Source organism: Artemia franciscana, chromosome 7 (genome assembly GCF_032884065.1).
Source record: "Artemia franciscana chromosome 7, ASM3288406v1, whole genome shotgun sequence".
NCBI classification, from domain to species: domain Eukaryota; kingdom Metazoa; phylum Arthropoda; class Branchiopoda; order Anostraca; family Artemiidae; genus Artemia; species Artemia franciscana.
In genome coordinates this window covers 61,533,571-61,556,645 of record NC_088869.1, presented here as the reverse complement: position 1 = coordinate 61,556,645, position 23,075 = coordinate 61,533,571, and the positions used below count along the sequence as shown (strand labels likewise).

At 36.4% G+C, this 23,075-nt stretch overlaps 1 protein-coding gene across 3 annotated transcripts in view; it reads left to right on the top strand.

The window, feature by feature from the left end:
• The first annotated feature begins 17,105 nt into the window (after positions 1–17,105).
• LOC136029567 (dynein axonemal assembly factor 10-like) overlaps positions 17,106–23,075 on the top strand; it is a 32,921-nt gene continuing 26,951 nt past the window's right edge. Inside the window, exons 1-2 of one of the 3 annotated variants that reach the window (XM_065708057.1) lie at positions 17,106–17,391; positions 21,882–21,982. In XM_065708057.1, coding sequence (XP_065564129.1) covers positions 17,233–17,391; positions 21,882–21,982 — 260 coding nt within the window. In that variant the 5' untranslated portion in view covers positions 17,106–17,232. Of the gene's footprint in view, positions 17,395–21,881; positions 21,983–23,075 lie in introns of all 3 variants that reach the window. The other 2 variants (XM_065708056.1, XM_065708058.1) reach the window with 2 other exon arrangements.

Sequence of the window (23,075 nt, the reverse complement as noted above, 5' to 3'; positions counted from 1 at the left end):
GAGCATTTTACTGGAATTTTAATTGAAAACTATGCAATAATCTTCACTATGACTTGCTCCCACACTGCTTGTCATTCTGACAGTTACCATCGAGGCCAAGAGGTATGCTACAGAACTTGTTTAACTCGTGTCGTAAGGACCGACCCGGCTCAATAGTAACCGAAACTCTAAAAAAGGAATTTTGATACCAATAGTTACGTCAAAAGAATCGCATTTTAATACTTATTTTAAATATATAAGTTTCATCAACTTTCATCATACTCATCGAAGTTACGAGCCTGAGAAAAATTAGCCTTATTTTGGAAAATAGGGGGAAACACCCCCTAAAAGTCATAAAATCTTAACGAAAATCACACAATCAGAATCAGCGTATCAGAGAACTGTACTGTAGAAGTTTCAAGCTCCTATCCATAAAAATGCGAAATTTTGTATTTTTTGCCAGAAGACAGATTACGGATGCGTGTTTATTTGTGGTTTTTTTTTTCCCAGGGGTGATCGTATCGACCCAGTGGTTGTAGAATGTTGCGAGAGGGCTAATTCTAACGGAAGTTAGAAGTTATAGTGCCCTTTTTAAGTGACCAAAAAAATTGGAGGTCACCTAGGCCCCCTCCCACACACATTTTTTCCCAAAGTAACCGGACCAAAATTTTAAGTTTTTAATGTTTTAAAAAGTACTAGCTGTTGGGCTGGCGCTTCGCACCACCCCAACATCTAGTTGGTGGGGGCGCTTCGTGCCCCCCCCAAGCCCCCCGCGTGCGTAAGTCGTTACGCGCCATTGTAGTTGTGTCCCTGTGTCCCACCTGCGAATATAGATAGATATATATATATATATAAATATATACGTTTTTAACTACGTGAAACTAGCGAATATACAACATTCTTCGATGTCCCATTGTCTGTGCATATAAATAGATTGTCAGGTTTACCGACTCTTGAACATGCAACATAAAATTGTCCATGGGAAAAACAATCCGTATTTAGATCTATACTTCATTATTCTAATGATTGCACTTGAGCTTTGTTGATGGTGATTGCTAATCGAACATTCCCTGTGTCCCCGTCGTCATTTATATATCCCCCTGTACCCCCGGCGTCCCCGTTGTAGTTGTGTCCCTGTTTCCCGGTCGTCATTTATATTCCCAGTATCCCGGTCGTCATTTGCCCCCCAGTCTGTAATCCCAGTCTGTAATTTCTCTTTGAGCGTCCCGGTCATCATTTATATTCCCCGTATCCCGGTGTCCCGGTCGTCATTTGTGTCCCGGTGTCCCGGTCTGTAATTTATTTTTGAGTGTCCCAGTCGTCATTTATGTCCCGGTCGTTATTTGTGTCCCAGTATCCCAGTCTGTAATCTTTCTTTGAGTGTCCCGGTCGTCATTTATATTCTCTGTGTCCCGGTTTTAGTTTTCTTTTTCTCCTTTATTTTTCAGTTTTTTCTTTTTTAGTTTTTTTTCTTTTTCAGTTTTTAGTTTTTTTAAATTTTTTTTATTATTTTTTAGTTTTTTTCTTTTAATTTTTTTTGTAGTTTTTACCTTTTTTTAGTTTTTTAAGTTTTTATTTTCTTTTTTAGTTTTTAGTTTTTTACCTTTTTTCTTTTTTTTTTAGTTTTTTTAGTATTTTCTTTTTAGTTTTTTCGTAGTTTTTACCTTTTTTAGTTTTTTTCTTCTTTTGTATTAATGCTAAAGCCAAGGTTCGAACCTGGAACCTCTCGGACCTAGAACCTGGAACATAACGCTTTACCAGCTCAGCTACTTCGGCTTGAATACATTCGTTTTTGAATTGGTAATTATCCTCTAATCCACAGATTAAATCCTCTAATCCACAGATTAGAGGAGTAGTGATATTGCTATTAAATGAAAGATATTTCACACTTTGAAAGATTAAGAGAAAGTCAATCAGCAACAGTGAGAGTCCGTAAGGATTTTAGAGTTTTACTATGAACCTTGCAATTACTGTCTATGTTAAACTAGCTATCAATAGGAGTCATCAGAAGAAACCCTCATGTTTAAAAGCTTTTAAAAGGATATAGTTTACACCTAATTATAGTTTTCACATAATTTTTCAGTAAAATTATCGGCACTATGAATAAAGAATAATAGATTTATTCATACAAATGTATTTATTCAAAATCTACTTAAATCAATAAAATTAAATCCATTTTTCTAAGGCTCCGTGGCCAAAATTATGACCTCAAAATGATTACCTATGCTAAACTGCCTTTTGAAGGGGGAAACCCCTTTGTTTCAATCCATGTGGTTATTCATTTTAATTTCCGTTCGTTTTGGGTTTGATAAACCTTTCTTAATAATTTCTGTTTTTTATAAGTTTTACATATATATGAGTTAATATCTATTAGTGCTAGGTTTTACTACAGTCCTTTAATTTATATCGAGAACCTCTTTTTGGAAATAATGTTTAATTAGTACGTTGAAGGGAAAGGAAAGGATTTTTATCCCAGATGTTTCAGTCCAGTTAGACGATTAAACTTGAAAAGCTATTTCAATGTCCTTCAATTACAATAACACAATGACACAAACACAGCGGAGTTGTGCCATATTTTTCATTTTAAGCAAATTTTTGCTCCACTTATGATAGCAAAGAGAACATTTTCATCTAAACATCTAATAGCACTTTAACACAGTTTAATCTTTCCCATCAAGAAACGTGGTTATGTAAATTTTGACTTGTATCAGGGCAACCCCAAGTACGATCAAGATAGAACAGAAACATATACTCAGCAAAATAGATATTAGCCTACTACAAAATCGATTAAAAAGACACAGATTTACTTGACGGATTGAAGAAAGAAAGTTTTCTTAACGAAGCACAGGGAAAAAAACTAACCTTGGAAAAAATCAAATTCCAATTAACAATCTGTTAAAACATTAAATATCAAAGTTGGAAATAGAAATTTTGTAAGTAATACAACTGAAAATATCCTTGCATTGCATCAGTTTTACGAGGCTTCTTGAGTACTAAGGTACTATACACTAAGGCCCTGGTAGTAAGGTACTAAGTACTAAGAGTACTGTTGGCCCTGCAGTTTGTTACTACAGCTAGGTTAGACCTCTTGGTCTCGTACTACCAAGCTGAGATCAAACCCACTGCGCCACCACAGTTACAAATGAAAATGTCTTATTATTAAACTAAGCTGTTTCAAAATTAAGTGGCTTAATTAAATTAGGTGGCTTAAATTCTTGGAAGCTAAAATTAGGTAGAACCTAAAATCTTGGAAAACGCTTAGAGTGGAGGGATCGGGATGAAACTTGGTGGGAAAAATAAGCAGAAGTCCTAGATACGTTATTGACATGTTGGTCTTGGAAATCTTGGTCTCGTACTACCAAGCTGAGATCAAACCCACTGCGCCACCACAGGACAACTGAAAATGTCTTATTATTAAACTAAGCTGTTTCAAAATTAAGTGGCTTAATTAAATTAGGTGGCCTAAATTCTTGGAACCTAAAATTAGGTAGAACCTAAAATCTTGGAAAACGCTTAAGAGTGGAGGGATCGGGATGAAACTTGGTGGGAAAAATAAGCAGAAGTCCTAGATACGTTATTGACATGTTGGTCTTGGAAATCTTGGTCTCGTACTACCAAGCTGAGATCAAACCCACTGCGCCACCACAGGACAACTGAAAATGTCTTATTATTAAACTAAGCTGTTTCAAAATTAAGTGGCTTAATTAAATTAGGTGGCTTAAATTAAGCAGTAATGCTGCATAGAAAATCCTTTGTTCGAGTTCAATTAAAAGCTTTATAAAAAAATGACTTGTTAATTCGTTTATTCACATATTCAGAGTTAAGTAAACTGCTTGTTACTGAAAAATTACAATTCAATTATGGTTTGTAATTTTTATTTATGTTATGTTATTTATGTAATTATATGTTATTATATGTTATATAATTATATGTTATAATATGTTATATAATTATATGTAATTATATGTTATTATGTAATTATATGTAATAATATGTAATTTTTATTTATTTATTTATTTATGTATTATTTTTTTTAATTATGGCTTGTATGGTTCGTAATAAGGAAAAAAAGCAAAATAATTCTGCAAAAGAAATGAAACAATAATTAAAATTAATTCACTGAAAATAAATAATATAATATAGAAGGATACAAGGATAAGAATAATACAAAGAAAGAATAAAAAGAAAATATAATAATATTAAAGGTATTATAGTAATATAAAAATTATATTAATAATAGAAAACATGTAACGCTTCTTTACAAAAGCTGAATTATGTAATGGAATTACATAATTCAGTCGGAAAAATTTATTCAATTCTCGATTTGAATCTTTTGAAAAGTATTGGACATCACGATTTCGAATTAAAATTCATTGTTTTATTACTAGTTTTCCCATCAGTCACAGGGAAAGGGAGTAAGGTTATTGCCTTTTCACAATACCCCCAACGTTCGTCCCAGCATATTACAATACACCCAACCTTCGTTCCAGCACATTACTCTTTGTCTTCCAGTGCAATAAGATCTTCCTTCGATAAATGAAGGGCCCAAAAGGTCGATTTATACGTTAGGTACCGGGCATAGATAAAACAGAAGTGTCGTTAATACTAGTTTGCAAAATGACGGAGAACTAATCATGGCAAATATCTTTCACGTCTTAGTTAAATTTTTATGGCGAATAAAGAAACAATATATTTTCCTATCAATTTTTTCCTCACTTTTTATGCTTAGCTTATATGGCACTTGTGACGAGGTCAGCAGAGCCAAGAGCTCATATAGCATGAGCTCTAGCAAAATCCTAAGAATCAATAGACTGATTTAAAATGAAAATCCGAGCCTTAATGCCGGTCGAGATTTAAAATAAGAGCTCTGAGATACGAAGTCCTTCTAAATATCAAAATTCATTAAGATCCGATCACCCACTCGTAAGTTAAAACACCTCATTTTTTCTAATTTTTCCTCTCCCTTCAGCCCCAAGATGGTCAAGTTGGGGAGAACGACTTTATCAAGTCAATTTGTTCAGGTCCCTAACACGCTTACCAATTGTCATCGTCCTAGAACGTCCAGAAGCACCAAACTCGCCAAAGCAATGGACCATTTCCAAGATTTTAGGTTTCTCCCTCCAACTCCCCCCAATGTCATCATATCCGGTTGGGATTTAAAACAAGAGCTCTGAGACACGATATCCTTCTAAATGTTAAATTTCATTAAGATCCGATCACCCGTTCGTAAGTTAAAATACCTCATTTTTTTCTTATTTTTACGAATTAACCCCCCCCCCCCAGATGGTCGAATCGAGAAAACGACTATTTTTTAATTTAATCTGGTCTAGTCCCTGATACACCAGCCAAATTTCATCGTCCTAGCTTATCTGGAAGTGCCTAAACTAGCAAAACCAGGACCGACAGGCAGACTGACAGAAGTTGCGATCGCTATATGTCACTTGGTAAATACCAAGTGCCATAAAAATAGCTCTTAGTCTCGACGAAGTAAATTTACCGCCTTTTCTTGTAATTGTTGGTTTGATAGGCTTCATCCCGTTTTGGATATTCAGAAATCGTGGAATTTTTACGGCACTTGCCCGTCGGCCAAGTGCCATATAGCTATCTCAATTTCTGTCCGTCGGTCTGTCGGTCCCGGTATTACCAGTTCGGGCACTTCCAGATAAGCTAGGGCGATGAAATTTGACAGGCGTATCAGGGACCAGACTAGATTAAATTAAAAATGGTCGCTTCCCGATTCAGCCACCTGGGGGGGGGGGAGGAGGAAAAGTTGATTAAAAAAAATTAGAAAAAATGAGGTATTTTTAACTTACGAACGGGAGATCACATCTTAATGAAATTTGATACTTAGAAGGACCGCTGTCTCAGAGCTTTTATTTTAAATCTCGACAATTGGGGGGTGGGGGTTGAGGGGAAACCAGAAATTTTGGAAAACACTTAGAGTGGAGGGATCGAGATGACACTTGGTGGGAAGAATAAGCACAAGTCCTAGATACGTGATTGACATAACCGGACCAGATCCGCTCTCTTTGGGGGAGTTGGGGAGGGCGTGTTAATTCGAAAAAGTAGAAAAAACGGGGTATTTTTACGTACGAACGGGTGATCAGATCTTAATGAAACTTGATATTTAGAAGGACCCCGTGTCTCAAAGCTCTTATTTTGAATCCCGACCGGATCCGGTGACATTAGGGGGGGGGGTTGGAGGGGGAACCAGAAATCTTGGAAAACGCTAAGAGTGGAGAGATCGGGATGAAACTTGGTGGGAAGAATAAGCACAAGTCCTAGATACGTGATTGACATAACCGGAGGATCCGCTCTCTTTGGGGGGTGGGGGTTAATCCGGAAAATTTGAAAAAATCAGATCTTAAGTAAATCTGATAATTAGAAGGACCTCGTGTCTCTGAGCTCTTATTTTAAATCCCGACTGTATCCGGTGACATTGGGGGGAGTTGGAGGGGGAAACCCGAAATCTTGGAAAACGCTTAGAGTGGAGAGATCGGGATGAAACGTGGTGGGTAGAATAAGCAAATAGAATGAAGAAAATGAAGATGAAGCAGACCAGAATGGCTCATTCTCTTTTACAAACGTTAGAGAGATACTTGATTCTCATGACGACCCCGAGTATTTCCAACTTCCTCCACACTTCAAGTGTGTCAGTCACACACTTAACCTGCTTGGATCCACTGATTCTGACAAAGACCTCTGTGATGTTGCACATAATAGGCAGTACCACGCCGCTTTTTTGAAGTGTATTGCTCTCTGGGATGCTGTAGAGTTCAAAAACTGCTGACGCTGTGAAAGAGGTATATGACAAACAGCTTATAAGACCTGTGGTAACCAGGTGGCACTCGAAGTGTGAAAGCATCAAACGTCTGATGGATTGTCACAAAATCGGAAAGCTTGTTAACGTATAATAAAAACGCTCGAAAAAAATTAAAAGTTCTAGTTGCCTTTTTAAATAACCAAAAAATCGGAGGGTAACTAAGCCTACTCCCCCGCTCCTTTTTTTTCTCAAAATCGTCCGATCAAAACTATGAGAAAGCCAGTTAGCCAAAAAAATAAATTAATATGCAAATTTTGTTTTAATTATTCATGTGCGGAGAGCAAACGTTTTTTTTTTATTTAATACAACCTAGAAATAGTACCGAGATTATAGTGGACTAAAAACAAATTTTTAGAAAATTAACCATAGAAAAAAAAACCTAACTCTTTAACTCAGTGGCGGATATTAACGAAAATTTTGAGTGGAAATACCAAAAAAGACACTTTTACTAAAACATAACCCTCAAAAGGCTATTTGTCAATATATAGAAGCGAGAAAAAAAAATTCTAGGGATGCATATTCCCCCATCCCCAGTTGAAGCCAATTCTTTCAGTGCCTTAGCTTTATGGCTTTAGGGCATTGGAAACCAAATTTTCAAAAGGTAACATCACCAGCTATGCAAGGATCCCATTTACAAGGGTAAAAAGCCCGAATATATTCCAACTCCCGATCAGAGTTAGAGACGAAGTCAGAGATGGCCAATAAAACAATAATTTAGAACTGCTAAAACATAAACGGAAATGCAATGCACTGGATATATTTTTGAATATACGGATTTCGGAATAATATTAGGATATTTTGCAGAAATTATTAGCAGAAAACTTACCATCTCGACCACCTGTAGCAATTTCTGGAGATGTGGTCTCGCTACCCTTGCCACAAATGCTATTCACTGTGCCAACGTGAGCATGCTTAACTGTGTAAATTGGTTCATCCAGATTATCCACGTCCCTTAAAGAAAACTTATAAATGTAACGCAAATTCTTGATAATATGATTTTGTTTCGTTTTTTTTTTTTTCAAACAAAAGGGAGTAAAAAATACAAGTAAACATACCATGAAATCTCAGCGCAACTGAATAAAAACTGTCACTGGTTTTCATTATTGCACTTCTATTGAGCATAGTAAAAAACAAACAAAAACTTAAGCATATGGACCTATCAGGTCCACGTAGCAGGTGTCGATTTTCTGATGCTCTGCTGGGAGTTCTATGCGTGGTTGGGGGCGAACCATTCAACGCTTTCTATGTTTTCCCTAGATTCCTCTAATTAGCCGTTTGAAGGTGGGTGAGCTTCAGATTTGTCTTACTGAAACAACTATACCTATATCAGGGTTGCAGGAGTAGAGGCAACCAAGTAGGAGACGGTCACGTCCGGTACTAAGGAACAAAAAAGCGTATAATTTAAAAGAAAAGCAACTGCTCAATCATTTTGAAGAGTCATAGCTTTGGTTTAACTTGCTCGGTGTACTCTGTGAGGCTTTGACCATCACTAAGATTTGCTTGCGAATGCTGCTGAAAAATATCCAATGGGGAGATGGAGTTTCATCTCCCCAATGGGGAATGAATGGGGGGAGATGAATGGGGTAGAAAATATCCAATGGGGAGATGGAGTTTCGTCTCCCCAATGGGGGAGATGAATGGGCGAGAATGAATGAATGAATGGGGGGAGATGGATGGGGGAGAAAATATGCAATGGGGAGATGGAGTTTCATCTCCCCAATGGGGGAGATGAATGGGGGGAGAATGAATAAATGAATGGGGGAGAAAATATCCAATGGGGAGATGGAGTTTCATCTCCCCAATGGGGGAGATGAATGGGGGATCAATGGGGGGAGAATAAATGAATGAATGGGGGGAGATGAATAGGGGAAAAAATATTCAATGGGGAGATGGAGTTCAACATAAATAAAACTGGGTGATCAGAAGATTAATGAGTCGATATTGCTACTGAGTATTTTGGTTTATCTTGGGAAAACAATACACAGTAGTCTAAAACTTCCCAACTATTCCAAGATAAAATATTAGTACATCAGTTTTTTTCAACTGAAAATAGGAACCAAACATTGATATTTAAAACGAACAAAAATTGTGCAGTATATGAGTGGAGTTTTTCCTTAGTACCTGGCTCTTCACGCTAAAGTACTTTAGAGCTTTAAAAAGCTTCTTATTCTAACTAAACGACCTTTGTGTTTGAGGAGGCGTTCTTAAAGGATTGGGACAAAAAGTCAAACTTTAGCGTAACGTGCAAGAAATTGAGATATCACGAAAACATTATTAGATACGGGTTATTTTCCTATAATAACTCATGCTTTTGTAAGCAAAGTTTTATTGTCAAAGTCAGAAAACTGGGATAAGTTTCCTGAAAATATGTTCATTGTTGAAACCGAAAGCAACAGGCTAGCAATTGAACTAATGTCCTGGCTTGAAGGTTTTAGGATCGTCAGAAAAATAGACTAGGAAATGAAAAAGTATGGGAAAGAGCCGAAAAAGTGTTGTCTGATGCCGTTGAAGAAGTAAGTTTTAACTGTGCACAAAATCCTCGAGAAGATGCCTGTTACGGACCTAAGTTGGAGTTTGTTCTAAAGACCCAATAGGCTAGGCGGCACGGGCAATGCACAATGCGGCAGACACAGGCAATGCGGCACGCAACAAGTTGATTTCAATTTAGCACAAAGTCTGGGAGTTTTTTATACAGGGACCGACGGGATTAACCATTACCCCGTCTAATTACATAGAGCAATTATAGGGAAATTTGAACATTTTACTGGAATTTTAATTGAAAACTATGCAATAATCTTCACTATGACTTGCTCCCACACAGCTTGTCATTCTGACAGTTACCATCGAGGCCAAGAGGTATGCTACAGAACTTGTTTAACTCGTGTCGTAAGGACCGACCCGGCTCAATAGTAACCGAAACTCTAAAAAAGGAATTTTGATACCAATAGTTACGTCCAAAGAATTGCATTTTAATACTTATTTTAAATATATAAGTTTCATCAACTTTCATCATACTCATCAAAGTTACGATTCTGAGAAAAATTAGCCTTATTTTAGAAAATAGGGGGAAACACCCCCTAAAAGTCATAAAATCTTAACGAAAATCACACAATCAGAATCAGCGTATCAGAGAACTGCACTGTAGAAGTTTCAAGCTCCTATCCATAAAAATGTGAAATTTTGTATTTTTTGCCAGAAGACAGATTACGGATGCGTGTTTATTTGTTGTTTTTTTCCCATGGGTGATCGTATCGACCCAGTAGTCGTAGAATGTTGCGAGAGGGCTCATTCTAACGGAAATTAGAAGTTATAGCGCCCTTTTTAAGTGACCAAAAAAACTGGAGGGCACCTAGGCCACCTCCCACACACATTTTTTCCCAAAGTAATCGGACCAAAATTTTAATTTTTTTAATGTTTTAAAAAGTAGTAGCTGTTGGGCTGGCGCTTCGCGCCACCCTAACATCTAGTTGGTGGGGGCGCTTCGCGCCCCCCCCCAAGCCCCCCGCGCGCGTAAGTCGTTACACGCCATTGTAGTTGTGTCCCTGTGTCCCACCTGCGAATATAGATAGATATATACATATATATACGTTTTTAACTACGTGAAACTAGCGAATATACAACCTTCTTCGATGTCCCATTGTCTGTGCATATAAATAGATTGTCAGGTTTACCGACTCTTGAACATGCAACATAAAATTGTCCATGGGAAAAACAATCCGTATTTAGATCTATACTTCATTATTCTAATGATTGCACTTGAGCTTTGTTGATGGTGATTGCTAATCGAACATTCCCTGTGTCCCCGTCGTCATTTATATACCCCCTGTACCCCCAGCGTCCCCGTTGTAGCTGTGTCCCGGTCGTCATTTATATTCCCAGTATCCCGGTCGTCATTTGTGTCCCAGTGTCCCAGTCTGTAATTTCTCTTTGAGCGTCCCGGTCGTCATTTATATTCCCCGTGTCCCGGTGTCCCGGTCGTCATTTGTGTCCTGGTGTCCCGGTGTCCCGGTCTGTAATTTATCTTTGAGTGTCCCGGTCTTTATTTGTGTCCCAGTCTGTAATTTCTCTTTGAGTGTCCCGGTCGTCATTTATATTCTCTGTGTCCCGGTTTTAGTTTTCTTTTCTCCTTTATTTTTCAGTTTTTTTCTTTTTTAGTTTTTTTTTCTTTTTCAGTTTTTAGTTATTTTAATTTTTTTTATTAGTTTTTGGTTTTTTTTCTTTTATTTTTTTTTGTCGTTTTTACCTTTTTTTAGTTTTTTCAGTTTTTTTTTCTTTTTTAGTTTTTAGTTTTTTACCTTTTTTTAATTTTTTTTTTTAGTTTTTTTAGTATTTTCTTTTTAGTTTTTTTTGTAGTTTTTACCTTTTTTAATTTTTTTTTCTTTTGTATTAATGTTAAAGCCAAGGCTCGAACCTGGAACCTCTCGGACCTAGAACCTGGAACATAACGCTTTACCAACTCAGCTACTTCGGCTTGAATACATTCGTTTTTGAATTGGTATATGATGACTAACTTCATGACGACATACAGCTCAATCCTTATAATGACGTCAGTCGACAGACAAACAACTTATTTATACATATATAGATAGTTGTGAGAAAGAGTCAAACTTTAGCGCAAAGAGCGAGGCATTGCGGAGGGGACAACCTCTTTCATATGCGGAATAATTTCTGTTCGTTTTAAGTTTTAATGTCGCTCCTTACTTGTAGTTAAAAAAAACTTGTTTTTTTTATTTAATTAGGGTTAAACGGAGGAAACAATGCAACACAAGATAGCCTTACATAGCTAAAAGTTTTACCTCCCCTCCCGCAACACAAAAGTTTTACCTCCTATTCAAACCCTCTATGAGCTTCCTGAAAAATTGATTTTATTTTAAATACTGTGTTTTTTAATGACAAAAGCCCATAGATGTAGCTCTTAATAACTTTTTATGATGTTCTAGTGCCCCGCTAGCAGTGAAAAAGTAAAAGAACGGAAAAAGGAGGCCTTAAAAGGAGGCTAGCGCTGCAACCACAATACTGTTGAAAAAGGTAAAAAAGAATATTTTGATTTTAGTTTCAAAGAAAAAAAGTATGTTCAGTAAATTTTAACAATAAATATCTTGCAAAAGGCTTCTTCGAGGTTTCGTTCTCAGAGCTCCCCCATGCCACTTCGTCATGTGTACTCACAGGATCCTAATTTAAGGACTTGGCCATACTGACAAAGATATACTCATGAGACTCTGCCACATTTAATGGACTTATGCAATCGTCATTATTATTTATTAAGTAGCATTGAGGTATCAAAGCAATGGAGTATATTCAACAAGGTTAAAAGAACAAAGTTTTCGAAGCTCTTTTCTCGATATGAAGCCATCATCGTTAGTATCAATGAATTTTCCTTTCATCCATGAAGCTGCTTTTACTTTTTCGATTGGCTCTCTCGTATCACCGCAAGTCAAATGTCCAAATACTCTTTGAAGAAAAAGAAATACAATTTATCATGTTCCTGTATAATATGGCTAAGTCATTCAGGCTCAGATGATTTTTACTTACAGTTACAGGGACAAATAGACAGGGACCCAGGCAGAAATATGGTGTTTTTATTAGGAGATTTTAACACACAGGTCGATTGGAATAGAAAAAGCTAGTATCCTAGCATAGGGAAATTTGACATATAAAAAGAAAACAGTAAATGCTACAAACTGCTACAATTTTGTATGTATAACAATCTAGTTATAGCCAATACAGTGTTTGCTCATAAAAGAGCCCATAAGTCAACGTGGTATTCACGTGATGGTAATACAGCAAACCTTATTGATTACGTTATTGTAAACCGATGACTGGCAAGATCAATACAAGATACTAGGGTGAATAGGGGTGCTTTTATTGATGTCAAAAATAAGATTATCATCTAGTAGTGTCTAGGGTTAATTTAAAGCTGAAATTTCGGAAGGACAACTACCTCCCGGGAAGTTATGATGTTGGTAAACTCCAGGATGATAATTTGAGATAAAACTTTCCAGGAACAGTTGAATATTAAACTCGAGAGTCTAAAATTTGACGATGTAGAAGATAGATGGAATAATTTTAGTAGAACAATTTGTGAAGTCGTTGATGGTGTCTTAAGGAAGAAAGTTAGGAACGCAGCTAAGAATATTAGTGAAAAAGCCTTATGTTTAATAGAGAGAAGCGGCCTGAACAAGAACTATATGAGTGATTGATCGCTTAAAAACAATGGAAATTCAAAGAGAGTAGAGAAAGCATTAAAATATTAACTAAAGAGGTGTGAAGTTGAGGCCATGGATAAAATAGCCAAGGATCTGGAAGATGCAGCTAGACGGCATAACAGTAAAATATTGTACTGGCATGTTAATAAATTGAGAAGGAGTAGTCAATCGGACCTGTCCCAGTTAAAGATAGGAGTGGGGCCACAATTAGTGATAAGGGAAGAGTTAAAGAGAGATGGGCATAACATTTTGAGAATGTGCTAAACCAAGATAGAGTTGCAGGATAAGATACAGAGGAAAATGAAAAAGTTTGTGATACCTTGGATGTGAAAGAAGGTTTGTTTTGTGAGGAAGAATTAGCAACAGTACTAAAAGGATTAAAAAATAATATGGCTCCAGGTGCTCATATCGTGGTAATTGAGTTTCTTAAATATGGTGGCTCCATGGTTAGAAATAAGTTATTGTATATTATGAATATGATTTTTGAAAAAGGGGAACAGCCTAGCGAAGGGGAACGGCCGGATTTGGAAAGTGGCGACTTCTAAGCCAATCTTGCCGAATCTCCAATATTCCAGCCAAATTTCATCGTCCTAGTACGTCTAGAAATACCGTGAATTGCGATCACCGGAATTCCAAATCCCCCCCCCCCTGTTGCTGGAATCCTGTCCGGTCTTGTCTACTATGTACCTAGGGCTTGTACTTGTTCTTCCCACCAAGCTTCATCCCGATCCGTCCACTTTGAACATTTCACAGAATTTACGGTCCCCCCTAACCCCCCCAAAAGTCACCGGATCCATTCCGAACTTGAAGTGTAACGTCTGAGACACGAGGTCTTTCCAAAAATCAAATTTCATTAAGATCCGATCACTCGTTCGAAAGTTTAGTTGCCTCAAAATTCTGGATTCCCCATCCCTTCACTCCCCCCACGGTGGTCGGATCGGAGAAGTGACTATTTCTAGGTTAGTTTGGTCGGATCCCTGATGTGCCTACCAAGTTTCATCGTCCTAGCAATTCTGGAAGTTCCCTTTGAACATGTCACACGATTTCCGGTTCCCCCCATCTCCCCCCCTAAAAGTCATCGGATCCATTTTGGACTTGAAAAGTAACGTCTGAGACACGAGGTCTTTCCAAATATCGAGTTTCATTAACATCCGATCAGCCGTTCGAAAGTTATAGTTGTCTCAAGATTCCGGATTCCCCATCCCTCTACTCCCCCACGGTGTTCGGATCCAGGAAGTGACTCTTTCTAGGTTACTTTGGTCGGGTCCCTGACATGCCTGCCAAGTTTCATCGTCCTAGCACTTCTGACAGTACCCTAACTCGAGAACAGTCGATCGCCCGACCGACCGACAGACAGACAGAAAAGTGATCGGTAAATGGCACTTGAGCGAAGCTGCAAGTACCATAAAAAAAATGCAATTGTCAGCCGGAGATTAAAAATGAAATTTGAATGTGAAATTAATTACATTTTTAACTTTGCCGGATTCTGAACAGACTAGTTGAATCCCAAACACCAATCCTAAAACTGTTATTTTTAATCACAGAATTATTCTTACCTTCATGATGCAAGTTAACTGGTGGGTTTGTATCTCCTGGTTTTGCTTTCTGTGTCGGCACAATTTTGTACGACATTGCTTCTTTACTTGAACGCAAACAATTCTAAACTGATCAAGAAACACAGAAAACAATTATTTTTCAAACCTTTTCCGTAGTTAATCCTATCACTTATAATCTCATAGTCCGCTGTCCCAGGATGATTTTGGCCTCCCCTGTGGACGGTTTCGGCAGTCGGCATTGTAAACTAGGATGATGTTAATATCCCATGTGACCAGTTTGAACTGTCGGCATCTGGAACTGTTGGCGTTTTAAGCCGCCGGCATTTCTAACGATACCAATTTCTGGTGTTCATCCTGAATCGTGGGCATTTCGAGTCGTGGGCATTTTGAGTCAGTGGGCATCTTAATCGTGAGCATTTTGATCTTGGTAATTTTGAGCCGTGGGCATTCTGAGCGCGGGCATTGTGAGCTTGGACAAAAAGATCGTGACGATTTTGGGAACCTCCCATAGTTTTTGTATAACTTTCTGCTGCCTGTTGCAGCAGAGAAGCAAATTCTAAAGAAGTATAAAAGGTCTCATTTGCCTTTTTGCCAAACTGGGCTCCTACTTTCAGTTGAAATTTATTGAGGAGGGTTTGAGGGGAGGGGGTTATGCGGGGGGGAACTTTCCATGGAAAATTTCCATGAAGGGGGCGCAAGATTTTTTAGTATTTTTTTTAAAAAACAATCAAAAAATAAACATGAAAAAAAAGTAAGTCTGAAAGTAAGGAACAACATTAAAACAAAACGAACAGAAATTATTCTGTATATGAGGGGTTCAACTCCTCCTAATACCTTGCTCTTTACGCTGAAGTGGTTTTATTAATTTCAACTATTTATTCTACGGCCTTTGTGATTCAGGTGTCATTCTTAAGGAATTGGGACAAAATTTAAGCTTTAGTGTATAGAGCGAGGTATTGACGAGGGGGGAATCCCCTCATATACGTGATAAAAACATATCATGGAAAGAGAAATCACCAATGCTACAGCACAAACACAAAAAAAAAAAAAAAAAAAAAAAAAAAAAAAAAAAAAAAAAAGACAGAAGGAGAAAAGGAAGACTGTTTTCCTAAATTAGTGATAAATATAGACCAGCACTTGAATGAGGCCTTAACCCTACTCATCCATACAATCACATAGGTCAAACAGCATAGCCACACACAATCAACCATAAAGAATAATCCATGGACAGGCAGTCATGTCGTCAATAAGTATAAGTCGTCATTTACCGAACAATAGAAAAAAATAATATAAACAAATAATTCAGAAGCAACACCCAACATAAGGGCTCATCGGGAGAATACACTGGCCTATATAGGGTTTCCCCATTCTAAATTCTCTACCCAGCACAGTGTTGTGGCTACCACAGAATACCCATGGCATCCCCGCGTCAGGTATCACCCCCAAAATACATGCCTATGAAAAAAAAAAAAACAGCAAATGTAAAACAACCAAGTAAAACCAAAACAAGCTTATCCTGTTAATATATCGCTCCCTTTAGCAACAATAGGTAAACTAAATATTATAAATTTTACCAAATCACAAATATTAACACATTGCAAAAAACCTGAATGAACTAAACAATTATAGAATTCATCTTTACCTTGTGGCTAATTTTTTTAAAAAAAATCCGCTCAATTAAAAACACAATTCAAAATAAATGGCGCTGTGACAACATTTCTCGAACCTCCGAAATTAGTTAAAAATTTCTTTAAGTATTTCTAGATAATTCTTTTGATATTTATTTAATAGTTCGTTATAATGAAAACTAAATTTTTTAAATTGCCAAGTTAATTTATTTGCAGAAAAACCTCTTGATATCAATTTTTGGCTTAAGATTTTACATCTATTTTTAAAATCAATATAATTACTACAAATCCTTGCATAACGAAGTAACTGTGAGAAAAACGCTAGAATATTGAAGTTCGTTACGTAAGTTAATTCGTAAGTACGTATATTTTTACTAATAAAAACGTTCGTAAAAAATTAAAAGTTTTAGTTGCATTTTAAATAACCAAAAAATTAAAGGGTAAGTAGGCCTCCTCCCTCGCTCCTTTTTTCTCAAATCGTCCGATCAAAACTATGAGAAAGCCCTTTAGCCATAAAAATAAATTAATATGCAAATTTCGTTTTAATTATACTTGTACACAGAGCCAAAATCAAAACATGCATTATTTCAAAAACGTTGAGAAATTAAATAAAAAAACAAGTTTTTTTTTAACTGAAAGTAAGGAGCGATATTAAAACAAAACGAAGAGAAATTCCTCCGTATACGAAAGAGGCTATTCCATCCTCAACGCCCTGCTCTTTACTCTAAGGTTTTTCACTGTTTTAAAAAGTAGATTTGAGAGAAAGAGTCAAACTATAGCGTAAAGAGCGAGGCGTTGATGAGGGAACAGCCCCTTTCATATACAGAGTAATTTCTGTTCGTTTCAAGTTATAATATCGCTCCTTACTTTCCGTGAAAAAAGAAAACATGTTTTTTTTATTTAATTCCATTATAAAACAGGTCTCTAGATATAGTATTAAATTCAAATTAAAGTAGCATGATTAATGGTATATTTTAATTACAAAATCTTTCTTTGTGGATGTAGTGCCATTTCTCTGTCAAAACTACACTTTGATCAAAATGATTGTTATCTGCTCTGAAAGTTTGAAGTTTATGCCATTTCATGTTACCTGGATTGAGCACTCACCAAGTCTCGCTGTTATTGGGTCTTCATCAGATCAGAAGGGAACAATTCAAATTTTTGGTGCCAATCATGGACAGTTGGAGACCCATGCAAAAGTAGTATTTACCATCTTTTAACTATTTTTTTTTATTTTTTAGAGGATTGAGTTTTTGGATTTTTGGGGAGTGGGTCAGTTGATTTGGGTTAATAGAATTTTTGGTAAAATTCTAGTTAATTGACTTCTTACTATCTCAGAAAGGTTTAGGTTAGGAAATTGAAACTTTCAGGGATGAATCTACAGACTAAAGTATTTCTTGGGAAGGGATTTTGAAGCAACTACCTCCACTCCTTCCCCCTCTAGAGGGCCCTGAAATTTGCCTACATGACAGGTCTATACCTATTGAAATTTTGACAAAACAACATTTTACCTTAATTTTCAGTTACTAGTTGCTTTTTTGCTGCCTTTAGTTCTGAAAATGCAATTCCTGTTATTTGAGTAGAATTTTGAGCCAAATCAATGTTGTTTTTTTTTTTTTTCAAAATTTAGGAAATGTATTTGCATGTCTTTAAAACCTTATAAAATGGGATTGAGCAAAGTTGTGAAGCTGAAAACAATTTTGTTGTACTTCAATTAATCAGAAGATGTATTTTGCAAGGTTTCACTTTTATAACACACATATTTTTAAAGGTCATCTAAGGTCAGGGCCCTCTAGAGGGATAAGGAGTGGAGGTAGTTCAAAATACCTTCCCAGGATAGAATTTTACCAAATTCTAGTTTAGTGACTTCTTGCTATCTCAGAAAGGGGTTAGGTTAGGAAATGAAATGGTGAAATTCTAGTTTAGCAACTTCTTGCTATCTTGGAAAGGGGTTAGGTTAGGAAAATGAAACTTGCAGGGATGGGTCTACAGGCTAAAGTATGTCCTGGGAAAATGTTTTGAAGTACCCACCAGTAAAATTCTAGTTTAGTGACTTTTGGCTATCTTGGAAAGGGGTTAGGTTAGGAAAATGAAACTTTTGGGGATGGGTCTGCAGGCTAAAGTATATCCCAGGAAGGTATTTAAAGTACCTACCTCTACTCCTTTTTCCTCTAGCGGGCCCTGAAATGTGCCTACATGACAGGTCTATACCTATTGAAATTTTGACAAAACAATATTTTACCTTAGTTTTCATTTACCAGTTGCTTTTTCTCTGCCTTTAGTTCTGAAAATGCGATTCTTGTTATTTGAGTAGAATTCTGAGCCATATCAATGTTCTTTTTCAAAATTTATGAAATGTACTTGCATATCTTTAAAACCTTATAAATTGGAATTAAGCAAAGTTGTGAAGCTGAAAACAATTTTGTTGTACTTTATTGAAGCAGAAGATCTATTTTGCAAGGTTTCACTTTTATAACACATATATTTTTAAAGGTAATCAAAGGTTACGACCCTCTAGAGTCTAGATGGAGAGGGAGTAGAGATAGGTATTTCAAAATACCTTCCCATAACATACTTTAGCCTTTAGACCCATCCCTGAAAGTTTCATTGTCCTAACCTAACCCCTTTCAGAGATAGCAAGAAGTCACTAAACTAGAATTTTACTGAAAAACTTTGTATTATATGAGTGAAACTTTTCACTACTATATTGAATAAAAGTTAGCTTATTATTGAATAATTTATTTCTGTCAATGATAGCCAATGAAAACCATTCTCTTTCAAAAAGATTAGTTTTCATTTATAGTAACTGATGAAAATAAATTGCAATTTGTTGAATATGAATTCACTATAGCCTAGTCTGTAAAAGTTTGGATTATAGTCAATGACTAATCCTAGTCCATTTTTTATGTGGCTCCCAAATTTTGTCAACTGTGATGTTCTAAACCATATTATCTACACTGACATCTACATTATCTAGAATAATTGGTAAAACAAATTTGTGTCCACTTTTTCTCATAAAGTAAACTCTGAAGTCACCCTCATTATCAGTTTTTGTTTGAGCAACATAAACAATCTCTATGCAATTCTTGCCAAGCAAAAGCTTCATAAGAATAAAATTGTTTACCATGGTTTTAACTAAAGTTGAAGGGCTTGACGTCTTCCATGTTACCATAATGAAGTAACCTGTCATTCTAAAAATTGTTCATATCAAGAAATTCACTATTACTGTGTTTACAAGTTTTTGGTGACTTCTTTTGTGTGGTCTTCTTTGATGTTTTGCTTGTTGTGGCACTTGGTATCTACCAAGTGACATATAGTGATTGCAAATTCTGTCAGTCAGTTGGTCTGTCTTTCTGCCCTGGTTTTGCTAGTTTAGCACTTCCAGGTACACTAGGACAATGAAATTCGGTAGGTACATCAGGAACCAGACTAGATTAAATTAGAAATTGTTGTTACCCTGATTCAATCATCTGGGGGGGGGATTGAGGTATCTTACAGATGGGTGATCGTATCTTAATGAAATTTGATATATAGAATAATCTTGTGTCTCAGATGCTCCATTTCCAATTCGAATTGGATCTGGGGACAAAGAGGGTTGGAGGGGGGAAACAGAAATCTTGGAAAATGCTTAAAGTGAAGAGATTGGGATGAAACCTGATGGGAAGAATAAGCACGAGTTATAGATACATGATTGAAATAATTGAAACAGTTCCGTTCTCTTTGGGGGAGCTGGGGGTTGTTAATTTGGAAAAATTAGAAAAATCGAGGTATTTTTAACTTATGAATGGGTGACTGGATCTTAATGAAATTTGATATTTAGAAGGAACTCATGTCTCATAACTCTTATTTCAAATCCCGACCAGACCTATTGACATCAGGGGGAGTTGGAGGGGGAAACTGGAAATCTTGGAAAACACCTAGAGCTGAGAGATCAGGATGAAACTTGGTGGGTAGAATAAGCAAATGTCATAGATACGTGATTGACGTAACCGGACTGGATCTGCTCTCTTTGGGGGAGCTAGGGGGTAGGGTTCAGTGCTTTGGCGAGTTTGGTGCTTCTAGACCTGCTAGGACAATGAAAATTGGTAGGCATGTCGGGGAGCTGCACAAATTGACTTGATTAAGTCTTTTTTCCCAATTCGACCATCTGGGGGCTGAAGGGAGAGGAAAAATTAGAAAAACTGAGGTTTTTTCAACTTACAAGTGGATGATTGGATATAAATTAATTTTGATATTTAGAAGGACCTTGTGACTCAGAGCCCTTATTTTAGATCCCGCCCGGCATTAAGCCTCTGATTTTCCTTTTAAATCAATCTATTGATCCTTAGTATTTTTCTAGAGCTCATACCATATCAGCTCTTGGCTCTTTCGACCTCGTCCCAAGTGCCATACAAGCTCTTGTTCTATATAATCTCTTTAAGATGTGTTGGTAATTATGTGGATTTACCCCAATTACAAGCTTGTGGCCCCAAAACAGTAAGCTAAATGTGGACACACAGGGGAAAGGTCAAACCTGTTCAGCACCGACTATAGGTCATTTTGGTATGAGGGGCCTTGGGGAATACCAAGGGACTAGGGTTCTCAGGCTCCATAATTACCAATATGTATGTTATCACAGAGGACATAAACCTTGATTGACAAAATATCCCTGTTGAATGGAAAAATTCATGCTTCATGAAAGGCAGACGCAGTATTTGTTAGGCTAAATTTTTTTTTGGAAATGCTGCAAAGTAAGTACTGCCACTTCATAGATTTGGATTATGGTTATCCAAATATAAAATAATAAGACATGTTCTGTATTTTTTTTGTATGTTTCACAAAATGCTTAACAGATTCAAGGAAGGTATTACTAGTAACTCATCTACTTTGGCTAGCCATACCTTGCACTCATGGTGACCTCTGCATAGCACATCAGCTTGGTAATTGACTTGGAGGAAAATATACACCAGAGGCAAGTAGCAAAATTTGACTATATTCAGCAGGGGTAATGTGCAAAACTTCCTTAGACACCATCAGAGCCATCAAGTATTCCAGGTCAACCCTGACAGTCATTACCCTTTCAGTCATTCTTCTTCTGAAGTTCTGATGTGAAATGGATTATCTTAAAGTTAGAGGTTATGGTGCCCTGCCCTCTTCCAATGTTTCACTTTGTCAAGGAATATGACAGGATGGACTTTTGTCTTGTAGCATTCTCAAATTTTTGTATTTCTGAAGTTCTTGAGAATATTTCTTCTATTTGTTTTATTGGGTTGAGTGGTATATCTTACCTTTGCCTGCACTAATGACATTCTTCTAACAAGTCGATCCAAAGTTGGTCTGGTGCAGATGGTTCAAAAGTTTTTGTCCCTTTACTGAAACTGGTCTTTAGCTTAATATAACTAATTATGAGAATTTTTTGTAGCCAGTCTGCCAAATTTATCCTCCATTTAGTATTTCTTTCTCTACTAGGCTTTAAAGTTCTCCTGGTTCTTTCACTGTTCCTATTATTGATTTGGCTGTTTTGTAGGCTATCATACTTGTATAAACCTCAAGACACTTTTGGAACATGATGTTTGTGATACTGAGGTACAAAATACAGACTAGTCCCTCTAAAACTGTTGCCAATAGAAGTAAGTAGGCTATAATTAATGTAACTAAATAATGCAATTAATATCATTATTAATGTAGATAATTAATGTTCAATTTGTAGGTTTTCACAGAAAGTTCATTTCGTTCTGCTAGTGTAGCTCCTTCTTCTCTTGGTTGTAGAGGCATATCTACTGGAACTTTTAATGGAATGCTTCAAATTTGGTAAATATTTAACATATTTTCTATTTACAGTTTTTCCAGGAAATTTCTAAGCAAAAACAAAAAAAAAATCTGTTATAGCCTGTTTGATATTAGGCTAAGAAGTTTGTATTTTCTATTGATTTTCTGAGTAAATTGCTTGGAAATATCTTCAATAGTTCAGACCAAATAAACCCACATGCTGAGGTATGAATAAATGGAAATACGTAATGTTTGTCAAACTTAAATATTATCAATTTTCATTGTGAAACTTAATATGTTTAACTTAAACTTAATATTAAATTAAATTTAACTTAAACTTAATATTTGCTTAGATATATTATTAGTTGACATTAACAGTTTAAATTTAACACATTCTATTAATCAACTATATCAGTAAAATATTGTACTGGCGTGTTAATAAATTGAGAAGGAGTAGTCAACCCGGACTTGTCCCAGTTAAAGATGGGAATGGGGCCTCAATTAGTGAAGGGAAGAGTTATAGAGAGATGGGCATAACATTTTGAGAATGTGCTAAACTGAGATAGAGTTGCAGGAAAAGATACAGAGGAAAATGAAAAAGTTTGTGATACTTTGGATGTGAAGGAAGGTTTGTTTTGTGAGGAAGAATTAGCAACTGTACAAAAAGGATTAAAAAATAATAAGGCCGCAGGTGCTCATATCGTGGTAATTGAGTTTCTTAAATATGGTGGCTCCATGGTTAGAAATAAGTTATTTTGTGGATTATGAATATGATTCTTGAAAAAGGGGAACAGCCTAGCGATTTTACCACAACCCTAATTAAACTCCTATATAAGAAAGGTGATAAGAGTGTGTGCGGTAATTATTGAGGCATTAGCCTAGTCTCTGTAGGTAGCAAATTACTTAGTAATATGATACTTTTTAGACTGAGAGATGCTGTAGACAAAGTGATAAGAGAAGAACAGTGCGTTTTAGAAAGGGTAGAGGATGTGTCAACCAAATTTTCACTCTTAGGTAAATAATTGAGAAGTGCCTGAGTTATATTAAACACCTTTGGTCCTCACTTTTATAGACTATGAGCAAGCGTTCGATTCTGTTGATAAAGAAGCTTTAGTATATTAAAGTAATTAGTGCT